This window comes from Anguilla anguilla, chromosome 19 (assembly GCF_013347855.1).
Source record: "Anguilla anguilla isolate fAngAng1 chromosome 19, fAngAng1.pri, whole genome shotgun sequence".
In the NCBI taxonomy this organism is placed as follows: Eukaryota; Metazoa; Chordata; class Actinopteri; order Anguilliformes; family Anguillidae; genus Anguilla; species Anguilla anguilla.
Window position 1 is genome coordinate 8,096,654 of NC_049219.1, and position 21,072 is coordinate 8,117,725.

A 21,072-nucleotide genomic window follows, 5' to 3' on the forward strand; every position below is an offset into this window, starting at 1 on the left:
AAAAAAAAAAAAACAGTCACCACAGTTATCTATTGGGTGACCGTACGACAGCCAATCAGCTGCAAGACCTCCCAGCTTCCATGTGATTGATAAAAACACATCGCATGTAAGCTGTACGACCTTGCTGCTGATTGGCTGTCTTATCAACACCGAATAGATAAGTCGGTACATTTCTTCCCCCCACCCGGAAGTATTTCACGCAACCTCTGAAACGTTGTTCACAACCGCATCAGGTATAATTAAAAAGAATAAGAGGAAAAGAAAGGTAATGCCCCATACTGCGCTGAGGACGATTATTGTTGTGGTATATTGCCCAGCCCTAGCTCATCGTGTGCCTGCCAGGCACCGGCTGGCTCTTGACACGCTGTTCAAACGTTATACCACCCGAGCAGAGAAGTTGCCGGAAAGCCAAGGTCATGTCATTAAGGGGCTATGCAAAAAATGGCACACAACACTAAAAATACCCACCAAAAATATCAGACGCGTTGGGTAGCTTGCTAGCAAGCAAATTCTCGGTTTTTATTGTGGCTTAGCCAGAAATTTACTAGTATATCGTGCTCGAGGTTTGCTAGCTGGGTCACTTCCCCGGCCTTGTGGGTGAACGCAAGGACATAGCAAACGAATGACGAGCCCGCTACTTGTGTGTAGCGGGTAACTAGCTTGGTAGCCAGCTAGCCGTATAATTGGCTGCCAATGGTTAAGTGCTAGGAAGATGCTAACATGGAGCCTGCAGTCAGACCAGATTGCATGCTGGTTAGGTGGAGGCCTCTCACAGACTGCCAAGGCTAGGCTAATTCACGAGTTAACAGGCTTTGTATACATCAGCCCAATTGAAGTTGATGCATTAAGTGAAGGCAGCGGGAGCATGTTTTCCCCTACAGGGATTCAGGTCTGTCTCAGGGACAGCTTGTTTTGTTTGTTGTTCATGAAAGGATTGATTTATATTCCAGTTCACCCGAACTTATTTGAACCAGCGGATTTGCCCCAGCGGCCAGTTGCTTCCAGTAATATTATTTTTCTCATTCTAATTTGGTTAAAGATTAAATCTTGGTCCTGCCATTTTATGTTTTCAGTTGGATAATTGCCTAAGCAGACAGAGCTCCGACAGGTGTTTCCCATTTTTACGCAGTGGTCAGAGCCACTTCTAGGAAAGCGCGTTACATTGTTTGTGTACTCCTGTCCATATTGGTGGTTATTCCTTTCAAACTTCATGGTCCTCGCAGACTCTGGACCCGGTAATGTAAAACCGCTTTTGAATGTGTGTCTTATCGTTATAGTATCTTTTTTATTTTTACGCCAAAGTTTCTTGTACGGTTTTGTCTGTGGTGTCCCATGCTTTTTGTACATTCCAAGGCTTTGCTTTTCATTTCCAAAAAGAAGAGTCAAGGCCTTGAATGGTCGATCTCGAAATGGATTTTTTTTTCTCTTTAGAATTAGAGGAACGTAAGCTTTCTGTAATTAAATGTCATTTAAGGGGACCTCCACTGGGGAAGAAAGCTCAAAACATAGGTGACGCTAAATTAAGAGTACGTCCTGTTCGTTTCCCCATTTCAAAATCGGTTGTTTGTTATTCATATTTTAGAAATGTAAAGAGAGGCTGATTCCTACTGTGGTGCAGTGCACTATGGGATTGCCGGTACACTCTCTGGTTTGAAAAATCTTTAAGTCATCACATTTCGGCGTGCCTCAGGACTTGATTTTTGATGCACTAAGCGGGACGGCAGTGGCGTGTAATGGTTTGGGAACTGGGCCGGTGACTCTGAGGTCATAAGTTCAGTCTTCAGGCGGGGCACTGCGTTTCCGCCAGGTACGTCACCTGAATAGCTTCTGCAAAAATCCCCTTGTATAACGGATTGTAATGTGAACAGAATGTAAGCTGAGTAAGTTGCTTTTGACTGTGTCTGTTAAAGGCCTTTAACTTAGAAGGTATGTGTCCTTTGTTTTGGGTGTTTATTATAAATGGAAACCGGGTGGTTTCTCACGACAGCAGGATTGCTGAGTTAGCTGGGTAACTGCGCTGAGTAAAACCTGGAATAGCTTTTTAAAAAAAATCAAAGTCCATGTTCCACATTTGGGACGGTTCCGGGTTTTACTCAGTGCAGTTACCCAGCTAACTCAGTAACCCTGTTTCATCAAACCGGCCTAAATTTGGCCTAAACCTGCCCTGCACGCATCATGTGGAGCCTTCCTCTATGCTTTCTTGTATTCATGTCTAAAAGGGAGAATGTGTAAATTTAGCATCACTGTACGTTACAGGCATTTAGCAAATGCTCTTATCCGGAGCATCTTACACAACTAGGAGCCGAGGCCTAGAATATGGGCCTCAGCCCTGTGATGGAAACGGGCCGTTCAGCCTATCTAGGCTAGCAGGTTACCTGCAGTCTGTAGGGAGTATACAGCACTGCGTCAGGCTTGGGCTTGAACAACTTTAGCGTCTTTGTTTCCTCTGCCTGACCTGGCAGGTTATTCCCACGCATTTACCATTCTCTTTAAAGAAATGCACCTGGACATAAAATCAAATTTTCACTTGTGCCCCCATGTTCGGTTGGCTGAACTCTGCCGACAAAAAAATCAATTGTAGTTACACTTTATTTATACCTTTTAGTGAATGAAAAAATTAAATCAACCCCGCCCCCCCCACCACCCCATCTCTTTTTGCCAAGCTTAAAGAGATTAGGTTGCCAAGAAACTTTTATGTTCTATAACTGATTTGCTGTCGGTTCGATGTCCCATTTGGTTCTGTTGTACAAAGTGAACGTCTCCTTCCTCCTTGGTAGGCTGGATTCCGTTCATATTAGCGAATAGTTTCGGACTGATTGTATCAATGTGTTGTTGGAGAGTCCTCAGTTAATTACGCGAGTTCTCTGTGACCTATATTTTTAAAATACATTCTGTGCCATATTCAGACTTCCCTGACGTGTTGATTGTCAGACGAGAACAAGCGTACTTTAAGGTTCGCTTCCGGGCTGTTCTGCCAGGACTAGTGGTGTATCTTATCCTGGAGCTTCTCTTTTTTTTTTTTTTTCTCAGGTATTATTTGTCTTTTTATAATTTGCCACCAGGGCCCAGGGCTGACAGAGTTGCAGCAGCATAGCCAGTTTCTGCTGTAGCCCATGCTGTGTAGGAGACTGCAAAACCAGGTCATGTGCATTAAGCAATAATTTTACTTATGCTGCATAGTCTCTCTCTCTCTCTCTCTCTCTCTCTCTCTCTCCCCCTCCCCCCCTCCCTCCATTGCTGTTATTGTATTAACCTGTTCCACTGTGCTGTGTAGTCATTTTTCAGCCATTGTCTTTCCTTTTTTGTCTTTTTTGTACTCCGACGTACGTCTCTGAACAACAGTCAGTCCTCCTCTACAGGAGTGCCTGTCGCTGCCTGCCGAATGTGATGAAATTTCTTATTAGACGCATCACCTGAGGGTCTCTCCCTGCTCCCTACCCCCCCCTCTGATTCTGTAGATTCCCCCATCTATATCTGACCCTTTAGATGTCATATGCTCTATATGCCATCTATATATAGATGTATACTCAGGCATAAATGCATGCGTGTACACACATACACACACACAGGCACACATATGCACGCACACATGCATGCACGCACACGCACAGACATGTGCACACGCGCACACACACACATTCACACACACAGATACACACATTCACACACACAGACACACACATTCACACACACAGACACACACATTCACACACACAGACACAGACACGCACACACACACACAGACACACACATTCACACACACAGACAGACACGCACATACACACACATTCACACACACATTCACACACACAGACACACACACACATTCACACACACAGACACACACACACACACGCACACACACACACGTCTTTGTGTGTGTGAGTAAGTGTGTATATGTACACAGACGCGCAGAGAGTGAGGCTGTTGCGTAAAGGAGAGGGCTGTTTATGGGGAAACCTACCTGCCCGGCTTCCGTGCCTCCGGGCTCAGCGGGGCTCCATTCGCTGCCATTAATCTGCGGCATTCTGCCCGCTCCTCTGCCTGCACGTATGGACGGGTTGTGCCTCCTCTGGTCTCTGTGGACATGTTTACACTACACACACACACACACACACACACACACACACACTCTCTCACACACACACACACACACACACACACACACACAGACACTCTCTCTCTCTCTCACACACCCAGACACTGTCTCACACAGACACACATACAGACTCTCTCTCTAACACACGCACGCACGCAAACACTCTCACACACACACAGGCACTCTCTCTCACACACACACACACACACACACACACACACACACAGACACTCTCTGTCTCACACACGCACACACAGACACTCTCTCTCTCACACACACACACACACACGCACGCACTCAAGCAGTGCTCAGTTGAACGCTCGGCTCAGAAACCGCATGGTCTCCCCCGTCATCTCTCGGGCCCGAAAGGTCAGTTTCCTGCTTAAGAGCGCGATGGAGGAAGCCAGCGGAAACGCGCAGCCCACGTTTCACGCAGAGCAGGCGCGGCGCTCAGTCACCGATCGTCATATTGCTGGGATGTGCTGGTCTAATCGCCCGTGTCCAACTCTAGCCCGTCCGCACGGTAGCGCGATTAGCGTTTACGGCTCTGCCCGGCTCCCGTTGTGAGCCGAACCGCTTAGCTCACAGAGTTAATACAGCAGGTCCACCGGTGCACTGCCTGTGGCCTGTGGGCTAATAGAGCGGAATCGCAGCTCGACAGGTTTCCAGATCCTTTTTTTGGTCGCTGCTAGCTCGCTAGCGTATGACTAAGCCTCTGGGTGAATGCCCACTGCAGTCCGGCAACAGGAAGAGAAGGTTCCTCCGTCTTTCTGTGAACCGCTCTGCTTAACTACCCTCCGCTTATTAGCTCCCGGCTGAATGGCTTATAGCAGCGCAGTGCAGTGGGTAGGGAGCTGGGCTCATTACTTGGGCTGTTGGTTCCCAGGTGGTAAATATCCGGCTGTATAAGCGGATGGCGTGTTAAAATAGCCGTGCGAGTCACTCTGGATAAGAGCGTCTTCTCAACGCCTGAATGGAAATGCAATTTAATCTGACAGCCCCCCCCCTCCCCCTGTTCCACACATCAGCTGTGACATTTCCACAGCTATTAGCAGTATCGCCATGGCGAAGGTTGGTTGCCAGCCGTAGCAAACGACCGACGAGATTCACGCCGGAGACGAGTCCGGAGAACTGGGCCCCGGACGGGTGTATGGCGGTGCGTTTAGCCTGTCAGCGTCCGATTGGCCTAGCCGGAGCATGGCAGCGGCGCATATCGGTGTCTGCACCGAACCGCCAGACTGCTGGTCAAACTCTCATATCGCCGCCGCCTCCTCCGTCGGCCGGTCGGCCCGGCGACGGGCCGCCTGCCAGACGCGTTTCTTCCCGTTAACCCTTTTAACGTGCGAGATCACGAGTGTGTCATTAGAGCGCTCGTAACCGAACGTTCTGCCGCTGATGTCACAATCGCCGCTGGTAATTGAAAGCACGGAGTTCTAGAACACTGACTTTTTAAAGAATTTTTAGGGGAGGGGAAAAAGCATTCCGATAAAAGCCTGCTCTTGAGAGGGTTTAGCGAAGCCGAGCGATCGGACGGCAGCACGCGTGGCGAATGGGTTAACTGCGCTGAGTCCTGCCCGCCGGGCCCTTCGGATAAATGCGGCGGATGAGTAATGCAGCGGGTACGTAATGCGTCGGGCACACCAGCCCACCCACCTCTTACAGTTTGGAACAAAAGCTGAGAGTTCCTTGTTGTAATAGAGACGGGGGGGGGATAGCGAATGGAAATGGTTATTTCTGCTCGGGGAACGCGCACAAACGTTTTGAACGATTTCTTTCTCAACCTCGGTGTAGAGGTTAGTCATCCGTGCCGTTTTCGGGGAAAGTGAGGTGTGCCGGTATGGGTGTCCGTGCCGAAGATGATTCCGTTCGCTCCGTTTTGGCGGGTGGCGGGGGGGGGGGGGGGTATTGCCCCCGACTCCTCGCCGGTGGCCCATGCTAAAGCTTATAGGTGGGGTTATTGGTTGCCCTGACGATTTCGGAGCGGTAGATACCATCCCGTTACCCTGGCTACGGAGCGCGCGAGGGCGCTAACGTTAAACGCCGACGCGTGAAAAAGCAGGGCGGGACGTCGAGCCGCGAGTGCGCCCCTCCGTACGTCTCCATCGGCAGGCTAGCGCACGGTTAGCACGCCTCCTTCAGCGCGTATGAGAGAAAAGCACGCGGAGGTGCTGCGCTGTAGCATTAAGCAACGTGCTATGCTAAGAGGACCCGAACAGTAAGCCGAATGCACTGAATAATTGAGTGTGAAATGCTATACAGTGTTCACAAACTGTGTCCCATCATGCTTTGCAAACTGGCGGTCTGTGGGAACCCCCCCCCCCCATTATCAGCAGAACAGGGGGGGGCTGTTCTGCTGATAATGGCTGCCGCGTGCCGCCCAGCCCGCTGCTGAAAGCAGCCCTTAATTGGAAGTCACCGGTGCGCTTGTGGGTGACGGGACCCTGGTGCCTGTCGAGCCTCCTCAGAGGGAACGGGCCACTTCCGCGACTCGGCAGACCGAGGCGGCAGATTCCTCTCCCTTAATCCTTTCAGGTGTGAGGTCACACGTGTGCGATTTAGAACGCTATTAACGGAACGTTCCGATGCTGATGTCACAGTCGCCGCTGTAACGGAACGCAGTGGAGTTCTGACTTTGAATATTGAAGTAGCGTTTCAAAAAAAAAAACCCCACTCTGCAAAGGCTTAATCTATGGCCTGTATTTTGTCAGAGCTGACCACCGGTGTTCGCCAGATTTCGGAGCCCAAATGACTTTATTTAGCGCATTCAGGCGCGACCAAGGTAGCATTAAGCCGCAGGTATACCCCATTTATTATCCACAAATGGTAATTGGCAGCTCCAATTTGACCCTGTTCATGTTCAATTAAAATAGTGTTTGCTCTTGCTTACGGTCTGCCTCCGACAGACCCCGTTGCTTAAAGCCTAGTTTGGCTCCTTTTCTTCGCCTTCGTGGCGGTCGATCGCGCTGCTTGCTACCCACGCCCAGCTTATCTGCAGGACCCCAGCGCCCTGCGGCCCCCTTTACTTTCGCTTCCATGTCTTATGGGAGGATTCCACCCCGCGTAGAGTGCAGAGATATAGCCCTGAACTACTGCGCACGCTTCAGGTACCTGCTGTGCTAGGAAGTACAACGTGCGGGCACTCCATTAGACAAAGGCAGTCGTAGGTTGCCGCTCCTGCTGAATACAGACGTAGGGACTGGGCGCTGCTATTTTGCCCACGTTAGCCTAATTAGGCTAACGTCACTCGCCAAGAAACAAACCGCTGAAGAGAGAAACTAGGTTCATGGTGTTCAGTTCTGTTTACTTTCATGCTCAGGTTCTGCTGAGATCTCTCAGTAGACTGATGTTAGCCAGCTGTTTGAGGCTGTTATGATTCAAATGTGGAATCAATGACATTGAAGCTTGCTAGCTAGTTAGCGGTGTAATGAATCAACAGTACACATTTTAGTTACTTTTTTTTCAGCTAGCTAGTGTCAGTGTAACTGCTGTTGGGTTTGGCTGACATCTTTCTGGTGATTACCAGCCCACTGTCATTCGTTCTCAGAAACGAGAGGGGGTAGAGGTGTACAGCCCCCACCCACCCCAGACAGTCACTTACCCAATTAAGCTTGTTTTAAGTTTTAAGTTCTTGCCTGTTTTAAGTTCTTTAATGACTTCCCCCCCCTTAAAGTTATCTTAAGGGAACCCTGGTTTTGACTCTTTGCCAGCCTTTGACTTTGAACATTTTTTAAACCCCCCCCCCCCCCCCATTGACCAGGTGGCCACACTTTCAGCAGTTCAGCCCCCCCAATCTAATTGAGCGAATGAGAAAAGTAACCTCTTTTTCCGAAGGAGCAATTTTGCATCGGTCGATCTGGCTAAAACACAGGGGATGTGGATACGGGGGCATTTTGTCTTCGCGGCTGCTCTGCTCCTTCTGACATAATGTGGTCCTGTGAGGGTAAATCATCTCTCTGCCAGACATTAAAAGTGTCTAATCAGGAGCGGTTAAGGGCTCGTTATGATCCGCAGGTCGCGCTCGTGGTTGGAATGAAGACTAGCGCGCGCACCGCTCGGCCTCAGGGGGCCCGAGTTTGGGGCGCACCTGCGTCAGAGGGGACCGTTAGCGTCGCCGACGCTAGTTTTATGCGGCGCTAGCAGGGGCTAGGGCCTGACGCCACCGTAGGGCGTAGCGCTACCGCGTCATCATTTGAAGCGTCCAACTTGTCATTGGCCGGTAGCTGTAAAGTGTGTTTGCGGGTGTGGGGGGTGTATTTGCTGACACCCTGGGTGAATTTTATGGGGGGGGGGGAGGTTTCAAGCTCCCACCTTTTTTACGGCGACCCAATCGCCAAACCGAATGCGGTTACGGCATATTTCACAAAACGTTTGCCGCAGTCAGCCTGGCAAAAAGCGAGCCTGGGGCTACAGGGTCCCGGAAAATATTGGGAAAAACTCGCGGATCTAAAATTTGGCTTGACGTGACGGTGCCCGACTCCGTCGCCCGCTCCCGCCCCCAGGCCCTTTTGGGTAAATGGCGCTTCTTTGTAAGCGATGAATTATGCAGTCCGCTCCATTTTCAGGCTTCGCAGGCGGCGCACCAGAAACACTGCCGGTGGTTTGAGGAGGGGGGGGAGGGGCGGGGGCGGGGCCATTAATCGGGTGATACTTAAAAAAAATAAATAAATAAATAAGTGTTGGAACGACTGGGGTCTCGGTAAGGTAAGTCCCGTTATTGGCTACGGCTATTAGCCTGTTCGTTCCATTTCTGCGGGGGAGTAGCTCTGTAAGTGACACGCTTTAAAAAGTTTTCCTGTTCGAGAGGGCAACACGTGGCTCCCTTTGGTCATTTGGCAGGAAGGGGTCTGTGCTGTAGTCCCTAAATGCTGAGGCTGAATGACCACACCAGCATGTTAAGTCTGTAGACTTAGCTGGTCACTCCTGCTAGCATTGGTAATTAAAAGGTATACCTAGCAGAGCTAGTGTAGTAGCATTGCTAAGTAACTAGCATGTCTTTTTTTGTCTTAGTCATGGAAGGCCACTATAAATGACAACACGCCAAAAACATGGTTGAGCGAGTTGATTTGTTGAAGTTCACTCTGGGAGCGATGGTTACTGTGGCCCAGCTGAATTGTTGTTTTTAAGCTGGTCGGTTTTTTTTTTTGGTTGCATTGCGGTTAGAGCCGGGACTTGGCTCGTCCTTTGGGTTGCCATGGCGATAGCTCCTCCCCGGCAGTCCTTCGGCCCCGCGGCTCTCCTCCAATCGGAGCTCAGCCCCCCCCTGCAGCAGGGCGGAAATCGCACGGGCGGAGCGCTCCTGCTTCGGCTGCCCCTTCAGCATGCGGCCGTCGCTCGAGGCATTATCAGCCCTGTATAGAATGGGGGGGGGGGGGGGATATGCTCATCTTACCAGAGGAGGGGAAGGGGGGGGGGCAGGGAAGGAAGCTACATTTTCTCAGCCTGGTGTTGCAGCGTACTGCCGAGAGGCCGGCCCAGTCCTGCAGCCGTCCCTCTGGCTTCGCGCGTTTCCCGGGTTTAACCGCGGCCCTGGCCTTGCCTAATCCCGCCCGGGGCGCGTGACGTCCTGCGGCTTTGGCGCCTGGTCGCCAGCTCGGAAACCGCGGTTATTCGGATTCGGTTCAAGGAAAACTTCCTCGCTGGCGTTCTGCCCTCGCGTCCGCGGCCCTCCGCTCCGGCTGGGCGCGTCATTGTAGTTTCTGCGTAAGGGAGGCTATTTTTATACGTTGCGGCAGAGCGCGAGCACGGCCCGTTGTGTCGCTTGCTTGGCTAATTGGAGGTGTTTGCGCTGAGGCTGATTGGTGTCGGCGTGTGTCACTGCTGAAGCTGATTCCTCTCTAGCGCTGGCGCATTGGGCCTCAGGGCAGGTGGATGTTGTCCAATCCGTGCCCTGCCTCTCCCTCTTTCACTCTCTCTCTCTCTCCCCCCCCCCCTCTTTCTCCCTCCCTCTCTCTCTCTCTTTCTCTTCCTCCCTCCCTTTCTCTCTCTCTGTCTCTCACTCTCTTTCTCTCTCTCTTCCTCCCTCCCTTTCTCCTTCTCTGTCTCTCACTCTCTCTCTCTCTCAGTCTCTCTCTCTCTCTCACTGTCTCACACTCTCGTTGTGTAAACCAGGTGAAATCATTCTGGCCTCGAGCAATCAAATACCTGGAGAAGGGATCCTCAGAGTAGTCATTCAGAGTCCCTGGATCATCATCATCATCGTCTTTATTATTAACAGATGCTAATAACAGTAATAATAGTAATAAGGAGTTGGAAGAGAAAAGCAAAGGCCTTAAGTAATCAATATGTGGCCGTGGGCAGTAGTGGGGAAAGCCTGTTGTGGACTCTGATGAAAAGGCTCTTGGGCCTATAGCCTGACTGCACTGTTAAGCCGTAAAGATGGCCGCAGAGACTGGTGCAGAAGGAAGACGGGAGCTAACCTGCCCCCTCTCCTCCGTATCGCCTTCCTCTCCTTCCCTATCATCACACGATCCCGTTAGCGCCACCCCCATTAGCGCCGCCCCCGTTAGCGCCGCTCCCGTTAGCGCCGCCCCCGTTAGCGCCGCTCCCGTTAGCGTGTCCCGTTAGCGCCGCTCCCGTTAGCGCCGCTCCCGTTAGCGTGTCCCGTTAGCGCCGCCCCCGTTAGCATCGCTCCCGTTAGCGCCGCCCCCGTTAGCGTGTCCCGCGTGTCCCTGGCCGTCCCGCGGTCGTTCCTGCGGCCTGTGTAATTGCGTAATTTAATAGCCCCTTCGAGCGGCGTCTCGAGCCCACGGCTCCTGCACAGATCTCCCACCCCGAGCGGGACTGTCAGCATGGAAATCTATAGGCCATTAATTAGGCCTAATTAGGCCGGCGAAAATGATTACTTTACCCGGCCCTCCTGCACAGGGAACCTGCACTGCACTTCAGTGTCTCACACACACACTGTTATTCTCTCTCACACGCACATGTGTGTGCTCATAGACACACACACTTTCTATCATTCCCTCTCTAGCTCTCTCACACACACACACACACACACACACACACACACTATCATTCTCTCTAGCTCTCTTTCACACACACTGTTTCTATCATTCTTTCTCTTTCTCACACACTTGGGACCTGTGGTTTGTGGTTGAACACCGCGTTTCTACCCTGGCCTTCGCTGCAGAGGAGGGGGGCGGTCCCATCAGGTCCAGCCCCAGCTGACACAAAACGTCCTCGCAATGTTGCTGCCGTGTCGTGGCGGTGCTGTTGGCATGGACAGGACATTTCAGTGACGACGTGAGGACATGTTGCGTGAGGTGTGGGAAGACTTCTTCCACGGAGTGGCGGTCGTCTCCCTTTGGTTTGAGGAGCTGTGACACCGGCGTGATCCATCGCCGAATCAAAAACAATTGATATCCTAGTTTCGACCTCACCTCGAATGACCTGTTCATAACGCGCACGGCCCTTGTAGCCGCAGTCCGCAAAACGATGGCTCAAAAGGGGTGGCGGGGGGATGGCGCAGGATCCGTTCCGAACAGACTGCGGCAAACGTGGGTGTGGGGGGGGGCGGTGGAGGACCCCCGCCGAGCACGCCGGGGAGCGATCTCTCGTCATTTCAATCTCGCCAAAACGGCTCGTTGGCGGGGGGGACGAGGCGGCGTGTGGGACGCTCGTCAAACTGAACGGGGGGAGCGGTAGACGGGGGGGGTTTGATTGGAGGCATTGTCCTCTCCCTCGCGGGTTTGACATTTTCGCGCGCGCGTCTCTCTCTCCAGGACTTGCGTCCCCCGAAAAATGAAATTGCGGCGTGCGACATTCGGGGTGGATGTGCCGGGGCCCGTCTCCCCGAATGATTGCGAAGGATTTCCACATTGTCTGCTCTGATTCGTTTATTTATTTATTTGTTCGTTCGATTAACCGTTTGCCGGGTTGCGCCGAGACCCACGGCGACGCCTCGTCTTCGCTCGCCTCCGCCGGCGTGACATTTTTATCCCGATTTAAGAGATCGCGCTGCGACGAGCACACTTTGTTCCGACGGCGCGTGGCTGTCTGCGGAGGTAACCAGGGACTCCGATTGTCTAGGGACTTAGGGACTTTTATGAACTTTAATTATTAATAATTATTATTAGTTTACTTTAGCATACTTTTTTTCCCCAGGTGGACAAAAGGAGATTGGCCCGTTTGTATCAAGCTGGGACAGGCATTTTTTTTTCGCTTTGCTCATACCGACTATTCCTTTTGCTTTTTTGGGAAATATTCATCCAAGGATCCACACGCCTCATATTTTGTTGCGGTTGGCCTTGTGGCGCCCGAGGACTGGACGGTTAAGTCTTTGAGCTCCGATTAAAGAACCACCAAACTGACGTAGGAAACGGTCTCGTTTGCTCATTACGAGCAACCCACAGGGCAGCGATTGGCTCGTTTCATCCTGAAATTCCAGAGGCATGCTGGTCAGAGTAGTTTTTTTGGACGGAGTCTTGTGTTGGGCGCTAATGGAATTTGTCATGTGGTGAAAATGCTAAGTAAACATAGGTTGGCCGTTCAAACCCCCCTGCCCTGGTACTTCCTGCTCTGTGCTCCCATGCAATGCAGTGTAATGTAATGTCTGTAATGCTGTGTGTTTTCTCCCTGGCCGAATAAAGCCAAAAAATAAAAATATGAAAGTAAGATGGTCTGTGTTCTCTCCATAAAAATAAAATGCTGTGCTAACCTGAGAGTCGTTCTATAAATGTGAGAGGGAATGTTCGCTAACACGGTGTCCTTCTCGTATTTATAGAAAGCACACTCATGGGTTAGCTTAGCTGTGCTGCCAGGCAAATTACCTCACTGCATTGACAGATTGTTGTTTTCCACAGAACTGCTAATCGGCAGCTTTCCTGTCTAATGTTCCGCGCAAAGATACTTTGGCCCCCTTTTCTGTTTTCTTTTTTTCTTTTCTTTTCTTTTTTTTTGGACGCTTTTCTCCCTTTCGGGTAAAGCGGCTCGCTAATGCAGCTTTATTAGTCCACGTGACACCCTCTCGAAAGTCGTCCGGGGCTGCTGGTCTCCGTGGTTACCGTGAGAGCTAACAAACCCGTTCGGTGCTGCCGCGTGTCTAAACGGTACAGTGCCCCCCCCCCCCCCCCCCCCGATCTCTATTATTGTGTATTTGTCACACTGAATGGTAGCAGAGCTTTTGACAAAATGTAATAGACCAAGGGAAAGAGGCAGTTGAATATTAACCTGACTCTTATTGAACCTTAGCATCAGTGCGAAGTAGTCACCACAAGCTCGCTGTGCCGCCATCAAAGGAAATTCCTAAGAACTGCAGGGCCTCTGTAGCCACAGCTAAGGTCAGCGTTCATGACTCCGCAATAAGAAAGAGACTCTGCAGAAATGGGGTTCGTGGGAGAGTAGCCATGTAGAAACCAAAACCAAAAGAAATATTATTGCTTGTCTCATGTTCTATGGGCAGATGAGTCAAAGGTGGAACTTTCTGAGTGACACGGGTCCTATGATGTGTGGCATGAAGCTAATACTGAACTTTCGCAGTAAGAACAGCATTACCACGGTGGTGGTAGTTTGATGGTGTGGAGATGCTTTGCTTGTTGATTATTGAATCATGAATTTTGATTTGATTACTGAACCTGCTCTGTACCAGAAACTTGAAAAGGAGAATGTCCAAAATGTCTCTGAAGCTTCGAAACACAGTGGCAGGTCCACATCTGAATGGCCGAAAGGAATTCAAGTTCTAGAGTGGCCTTGTCAAAGTCCTGACTTGAACCCAATCGAGAGGCTGTGGCAGGACCTTGGAACGGGTTGTTTATGCTGAAAAACCTGCCAGTTTGTCTGAATTAAAGCAGTGCTACAACCAAGAGTGGGCTGAAATTCCTCCACAAAGAGAGCGGCTAGCCAATTATAGGAGGCGTTTGGAGCGTGTGAGCGTCTGTGTGTGTGTGTGTGTGTGTGTGTGTGTGTGTGTGTGTGAGTGTGTGTGTGAGTGTGTGTGTGAGCGTCTGTGTGTCTGTGTGTGTCTGTGTGTGTCTGTGTGTGTGTGTGTGTGTGTGTGAGAGGAGAGACAGGGCAGGGGTGTCTAGTCCCGAAGGCTTGCAGTATCTGCAAGTCTTTGTTTGTTTCTTTTTTCTGCAACCAATTAAGGCCCCGAGAACAAGGTTTGTGCCTTCGGGCCCGGTGCTGAAACGAACCGAAAACCCAGCCGATATCGCTGCCCTGGATCCTGCCACTGTTTCTGTGCGTGTCTGTGTGTGTGTGTGTCAGAGTGTGTGCGCTTGTTTAACAAGTCTTTACCGCCGTGTTTTTTCTCCTGAACTTATCTCCCGAAGCTGTCATTGATCTGATCCCAGTTGCCGTGCCAACAGAGCTCGGCCCTGGGAAATGAGGACGGGGCGGTTTGGAACGGAACCATACGTGGCCGAGAGAAAAGGGGAAACACCGATCGGGAATAAAGATAAAGATAGTAACGTTAGTGACGGTGACGGTAATGTCGTTTAGGTTATCATTCGTCCACTCCAGTGGACGCACCACCCTGGAGGCTGAGCGTGGAGGAATGCCTTTGCTTCCTAGCCAAGTGTGTGTGTGTGTGTGTGTGTGCGTGTGCGTGTGCGTGTGTGTGTGTGTGTGTGTGCGCATGGGGTTCCTGCCAGCTCCTACCCAGCCATAAGAAACTCATGGTAAGTCCCAGCAGTTGAAACTCGGGCTGATGTCCGTTTCTGGGCGGAGTTTGACCCTGCGGCAGTCCTGACTCGCTCTAGGCCCTGCCTGCTCGCCCCATCCCACCCGACCACCACCACAGCAGAGAGGACCGGACCCGGCGGCCATCTTTTTCCCCCTTTGCTGCCAGTTCGGCTGGTGAAATCTCCGTAGGAACTGCGTTGAAAGGAAACGGGCGTGGCCTGTCTCCTTCGGTTACTCCGTGTTGCTTTCTAAGAGCCAGAAGCGCACGCAGGCACATACGCTCATATGCGCTCGCGTTTTCGCTCTCTGTCCCTCCGCTTCCCGAGAAGGACTGGGGATTGGCTGCGCCCGGGGCGCTACTGGGCATGTGCAGGACCTGCGTGTTTCTGCCCGCCCCTTTTGGAAACAGAGGGGCCGTGAAGCTGAAGGCAATAAAAGACGGTGCCAGTGCGCATTGATTCTGTGGCCGGAGGGTTTCTACACTGTAATACAGTGGATCTGTTCCCAGAGGCCCCCGTGATCAATAGCTAATGTGCTGCTTCTGAGGAAACGAGTCCACTGCATGCTTGATCTTTTATGCAGTGTGAACAAAAGGCTAGGGTGTGGGAGTGTGTGTGTGTGTGTGTGTGTGTGCGCGCGCGCATGGCCATCTGTGTGTGCGTGCGCGTGCGCGCGCCCGTCTGTGTGTGTATGCGTGTGCGTGTGCGCGCACCCTTGTGTGTGTGTGTGTGTGTGTGTGTGTGCGTGCGCGCACGCCCGTCTGTCTGTGTGTGTGTTATTTGTCTGATTGTTGGCTACGTGGATCATTCACTGTTTTCTTGTCCAGGGCTGTTGTCCACCCGTCTCGTGCACCAAATAATTTTCACCTGGGGCTTTCAGTAAAAATGCTAAATGGTCACCCTTTGACCCGCGGCTCGGCTACGGTCGACCCCCTGGGGGTCAGAGGTTAACGGGAAGCACACATCGCCGGCGCACCTGGCGGCTTTCATGTCCTCGGTTTTTGCGGGGACCGAACTTGGGGTTCGGGGGGGGGGGGGGGGGGCGGGGGGAGCATGTGCGTCGGCGTGGGGATCAAATGAACTCGCGGCGGACGGTGATAAACCTGTAATCAGGCGCGGGGTGAAATTTCTAAAACGGCAGTTGTGTTGGTATGACGACAGCTTGTCAGAATGTGCCACGAGACTAGAAGAATTTTGCAGAACGGGTTATAATGTGAAAGATTATGTCTTTTTATAACTTCAACTAATTTAATAATTATTGCTAATAACCATAGATAGACAGAAATGTGTCTGTTTAGTTTACTAGCTCTCCGTAAGTGTTTAAACCAGGGATGTCAAACTGAATCTCAAGGGGGCTGCAGTGTCTGCGTGTCTTTGTGGTTTCCTTTCAATCAGCTGCCAATTAAGGCCTCGAGAACAAGGTGTGTGGGTTTCTTAGCCAATCAATGACTTCAGTGGAACAGTGGTGCTGGGAACACCCCTAAAAACCAGCGGACGCTGCGGCCCGCCGGGGCTGGAGTTTGACACCTGCGGTTTAAACGAAAGCAGACGAAAGTCGAAGCGACTGGTGCTACGTGGTGATTTCGTCCACACGCTGGCCTGGCAGAGCATTTTCTGGATTTGTGGAAAACGAGCTGCTTTTCAGTAATCCTGCAGTCGGCCCCGCGTGTGTATATATTCGCTGGTTTGCTAAATTCAAGCACGGGGAGCAATAGCGAGTGTCGAAATTCAAATGCGGAGTGCGTGCTGGTGAGAATTCCACACGTGCGGAAAGACGGGGCATTTTGTCTAGTTTTGTTTTGCGGTGGTATTTGTGCCATTAACTTCAAAACTTGTTTTAGATTGCTTAGGCAGTGAAAGCAGTCGTCGGTGTTTTTCTTTCCTATTAAACGCTTGCCGCTATGAATCATCATTAAGCGTTTTTATCGGTGGCGGTTTATGCGAAGAAAAAGAAAAAACGGAAATGATTAATTGGAGCGTTTCGGCAAACCGTGTCAGTGCGAGGACAGTCATAATTGCGTTCTTTATTTTGAATGAATGAATGGAACGTTCTGTTGTGCTTCCGTGCTTTTTTTTTTTTTGTAGACTGCATTGTGATGTCATACTGTGACTTCATCATCAGGAAATGTATTGTTTGATTGGCGGAGCGTCTAGTTGCAAGTTAGCAATGTTAGCATGGAAGAACTGGTGTAAAAATGCATACAAGTCTGTGTATTTCAGTTACTTTAATCGGTGCTGAAAGGCATTATTTACAAACATAGACATCCTTTTTAACCTGTACTGTAACGAGGAGTCCCTTTGAGTTAAAACATCTTTACTAGGGCGGTCTGAACACATAAAAGGTCAGCGGTAAAATGTTAAAACGACTGCATGGAATTAACACAACAGTAAGATAAAGACATTCACCAACACTGCGTTCAAGAGTGTTGTGTGTGTGTATGTATTCGTATGGACGCACAGTGAACATGCAGGATGACTGTGCTCTCGACGGCGCCGCGGTAGCGTAGCCTCGCGCTGGCGCGGTGCGGTTCTGGGAGCCGCGGGGCTGGCGGGCGGTGGAAAGCGGATACGGGGCCGCTCCCCGGCGGCCTGTCGAGCCGGAGCCTGGATTTATGGGCTCGGGTGCCCTTTAGAACCTTCCAGAGCGGTCGGGTTTCAGGACCCTTTTAAAATGCGACCTAAATGCGGCGTGGCGCTGGGAGACTGACCCGTTAACCCCCCCACCCCGCCCTCCTCCCTCCTCCCGCAGTAACGGCAGCGGGAAGATGAACGGCTCCCTGGAAGACGTGGACCAGCCGGACCCGGACGCCATCAAGATGTTCGTGGGCCAGATCCCGCGGTCCTGGTCCGAGACGGAGCTGAAGGAGCTGTTCGAGCCGTTCGGCGCCGTCTACCAGATCAACATCCTCCGCGACCGCAGCCAGAACCCGCCACAGAGCAAAGGCAAGGCCGTGCGCTCAGACATGTACCATGCACCTATACCACTGCCTTATACTTATAAAGACATGCACCTATACCTGTACCACAGTCTTATACTTATGAAGACATGCACCTATACCTATACCACAGTCTTATACTTATAAAGACATGTACCATGTGCCTACACCACAGTCTTATTCTCATAAGGACATGCACCTATACCTATACCAGAGCCTTATACTTATAAAGACATGCACCTATACCACAGTCTTATACTCATAAGGACATGCACCTATACCACTGCCTTATACTTATGAAGACATGCACCTATACCACAGTCTTATACTCATAAGGACATGCACCTATACCACTGCCTTATACTTATGAAGACATGCACCTATACCACAGTCTTATACTCATAAGGACATGCACCTATACCACTGCCTTATACTTATGAAGACATGCACCTATACCACAGTCTTATACTCATAAGGACATGCACCTATACCACTGCCTTATACTTATGAAGACATGCACCTATACCACAGTCTTATACTCATAAGGACATGCACCTATACCACTGCCTTATACTTATGAAGACATGCACCTATACCACAGTCTTATACTTATAAAGACATGCGCCTAGACCTATACCAGAGCCTTATACTTATATAGACATGTACCATGTGCCTATACCACAGTCTTATACTCATAAAGACATGTACCATGTGCCTATACCACAGCCTTATACTTATAAAGACATGCACCTATACCTATACCACAGTCTTATTCTCATAAAGACATGCACCTATACCACAGTCTTATTCTCATAAAGACATGCACCTATACCACAGTCTTATACTTATAAAGACATGCACCTAGACCTATACCACAGTCTTATTCTCATAAGGACATGTACCTATACCTATACCACAGTCTTATTCTCATTAAGACATGTACCTATACCTATACCACAGTCTTATTCTCATTAGGTCATGCACCACACGCTTAGTCATGCAATGCTTCTATTTTTTTCCCCTGGAACAGTTTCCATGAGACAGGTGGTCTGGGGACCCGACATTTCTGAAACTTCTCGGGGAGGAGATAACCGCTGCAGAATAACCGTGACTCCGCGAGCTAATTACAGAATAACCGTGACTCAACAAGAGCTAATTACGGCTAGCGTCCGGAAATAAACAGGAAGCAAGCTAATCTGCCCGGCTAGAACCACTCTGTGCACCCAGCTAATGATAGTTCGCTAAAGTTAGCTGGTTGGCTGATGCTACTTTGCCTTTCAGCTAGCAGCGCGTCTGGGATGGGAACTTGATGGCTAGATTGAAGTTCTGGTTCATTCTGTAAGTTACCGATTAGGCGAAACGTTGAGAACTGGAACTACCTCCTCAGGCTTACGTGAACTTGTATCACAGTGTTTATTCAGAAACCTCCTCGTCGGTAATCCAAACTGTGCTGCCTGTTTTTGTTAAATATAAAATGTTGCTCGCCGGGTCTGTCCAACACTGTGCCTGGAGATGTACCGTCCTGCAGGTTTTCACTCCAACCCCAATTTGGCACACCTGATTGATTCTACTAATTAGGAGCTCCACGAGATCTCCAGCTGTTGAGTGAGGTGCTTTGTTAGGGTTGGGCTGAAAACCGACAGGGCTGTAGGCCTCCAGGAGCAGGGCTGGGCATCCTTGCTGTGCACGATCGTGGACCGCCAGGGTCAGGCGCATATTGAGTCGCGGCAGTGCGCTGCGATTGGACGGTAAGCGCTGACCCGTATGGCCGGCCCCGCCAACGCTAAAAAACGCCGAGCGGGGGTCTCTTCGCCCCCATTAAAACGGGCGCCCGTGCGATTGAGGAAATTCCCAATTTGCCCGGCCCCCCAAACCGCCTCGCCGGGGGGCGGGAGAGCCTCTCCGGTGCGGGACGGCCCGGCGGTGCCGAGGCGCGAGGGCGAGCTCATCTTCAGCGCCCCGAGTCATTGTTTCGCTTTAATGAGGGCCGGTATTTTTAGAAGCCCTCAAATGGGGGCGGCTGTGCTGCCTCAGTGTGCTGGGGTGGGGTGGGGGGGGGGGAAAGCAGCTGGGACCAAGCGTATCCCACAATCCCTCAGTTTAACGGCCGTTCGGCGCCGCCTCGGTCAGTCGCGGCCGTATCCGGCGCTCGAACCGAAATGCGGGGGGAACGTGCTTTTGTTCTTTTCGTCCCCCCCCCCCCCTCCCCCCCCCACCCTCGCTCTTTTTCGGTTAAGATAACAGCGGCGCATCGTTACGAGGGTGTCCTCATTAAAATGGCTCCTGGGTCTCCAGGGCTGAGGGGGGGGGGGGGGCAGGCCCTGTCCTCGCTCTGACCCGCGCCGTTCTTCCTCGTTCGCGCTTCCGCGCGTCCGTCCCTCCCTCCCTCCCCTCCCTCCGCTCGCGCGGACGGCGTTTTCCGCGAGCTTACGCCGCGCTCGGTACAAGATGTACGGAGTCGCCGGCACTCGGTCTCGTTCTGTTCCTTGTTCCTTGGAAGCTTGTTCCCTCTCGCGTTTTTTTCTTTCTCTCTTTCTCTCTTTCTCTCCCGCCCTCCTGTGCCCTGACTCACTTCCTCCCGCCTCTCTCTCTATCTCTCGCTCTCTCTCTCTCCCTGCAGGGTGCTGTTTTGTAACGTTTTATACCAGAAAATCTGCTCTCGAGGCCCAGAATGCATTGCACAACATTAAGACCTTATCTGGGGTGAGTATACGTGTGTGTGTGTGTGTGTGTGTGTGTGTGTGTGTGTGAGAGAGACTGTGTTTGTGGTCTGTGTGTGCGCGCGTGTATTTGAGTGAGAATATTTGTTTGTGCGTTTGTCAGTTTGTGTAAGAGAGTGTTTGTGTGCCTGCATGTAAGGTGCGCGTGTATACATGAGATTTAAGTGTGAGTACATGTGTGTGTATGCGAGTGTGAGTATGTGTACGAGTTTGTGTTAGACACTCTTTGTGTGTGCATTCATGTGTGCTTGTAAGAGATTTGTGTATGTGTGCGTGTGTGTGTGTGTGTGTCTATACGCGCCTGCATGTTTTCTCCTCCCTTTTTTGGGGGGGGGCTTGTGGACCCGCACTGAGTGGAGTGGGCGTGTCGTCGCGCCCCCCAGGCTGAGCCTGACCCCCCCCCCCCCCCCCCCCCCCTCCACCCGCCCGTCACACAGACCCCGCCCCTCTCACGGGTCACAGCACCCTCTAAGCCTGCTTTGCCCGCCGACAATCTGGAACTGGCGAGTGGACAGCTTTCACAAAGCCGCCGCGTTTCTGCTTGCCTGGCCGAAGCTTTCAGCGGAACAGCTGACCCAGCTGTGCGCCGCCGCCGCCTGAGCGACCGTCAGAGAAAACAACCGCCGCTTAGGGGGAGAGGGAGGGGGGAGAGGGAGAGAGGGGGAGAGGGAGGGGGGAGAGGGAGAGAGGGGGAGAGG

At 51.4% G+C, this 21,072-nt stretch overlaps 1 protein-coding gene across 7 annotated transcripts in view; it reads left to right on the top strand.

Moving 5' to 3' along the window:
- The window catches only part of LOC118219281 (CUGBP Elav-like family member 2), an 85,004-nt gene that overhangs the window by 27,106 nt on the left and 36,826 nt on the right, over positions 1-21,072 (top strand). For all 7 annotated transcript variants that reach the window (XR_004763678.1, XM_035402334.1, XM_035402332.1 and 4 more), the window contains 2 exons: positions 17,468-17,661; positions 20,275-20,357. Coding sequence is in view for 6 of the 7 variants with exons in the window: in XM_035402334.1 (XP_035258225.1) it covers positions 17,468-17,661; positions 20,275-20,357 (277 nt within the window). In the remaining variant the exon portion in view is untranslated. The remainder of the gene's footprint in view (positions 1-17,467; positions 17,662-20,274; positions 20,358-21,072) is intronic.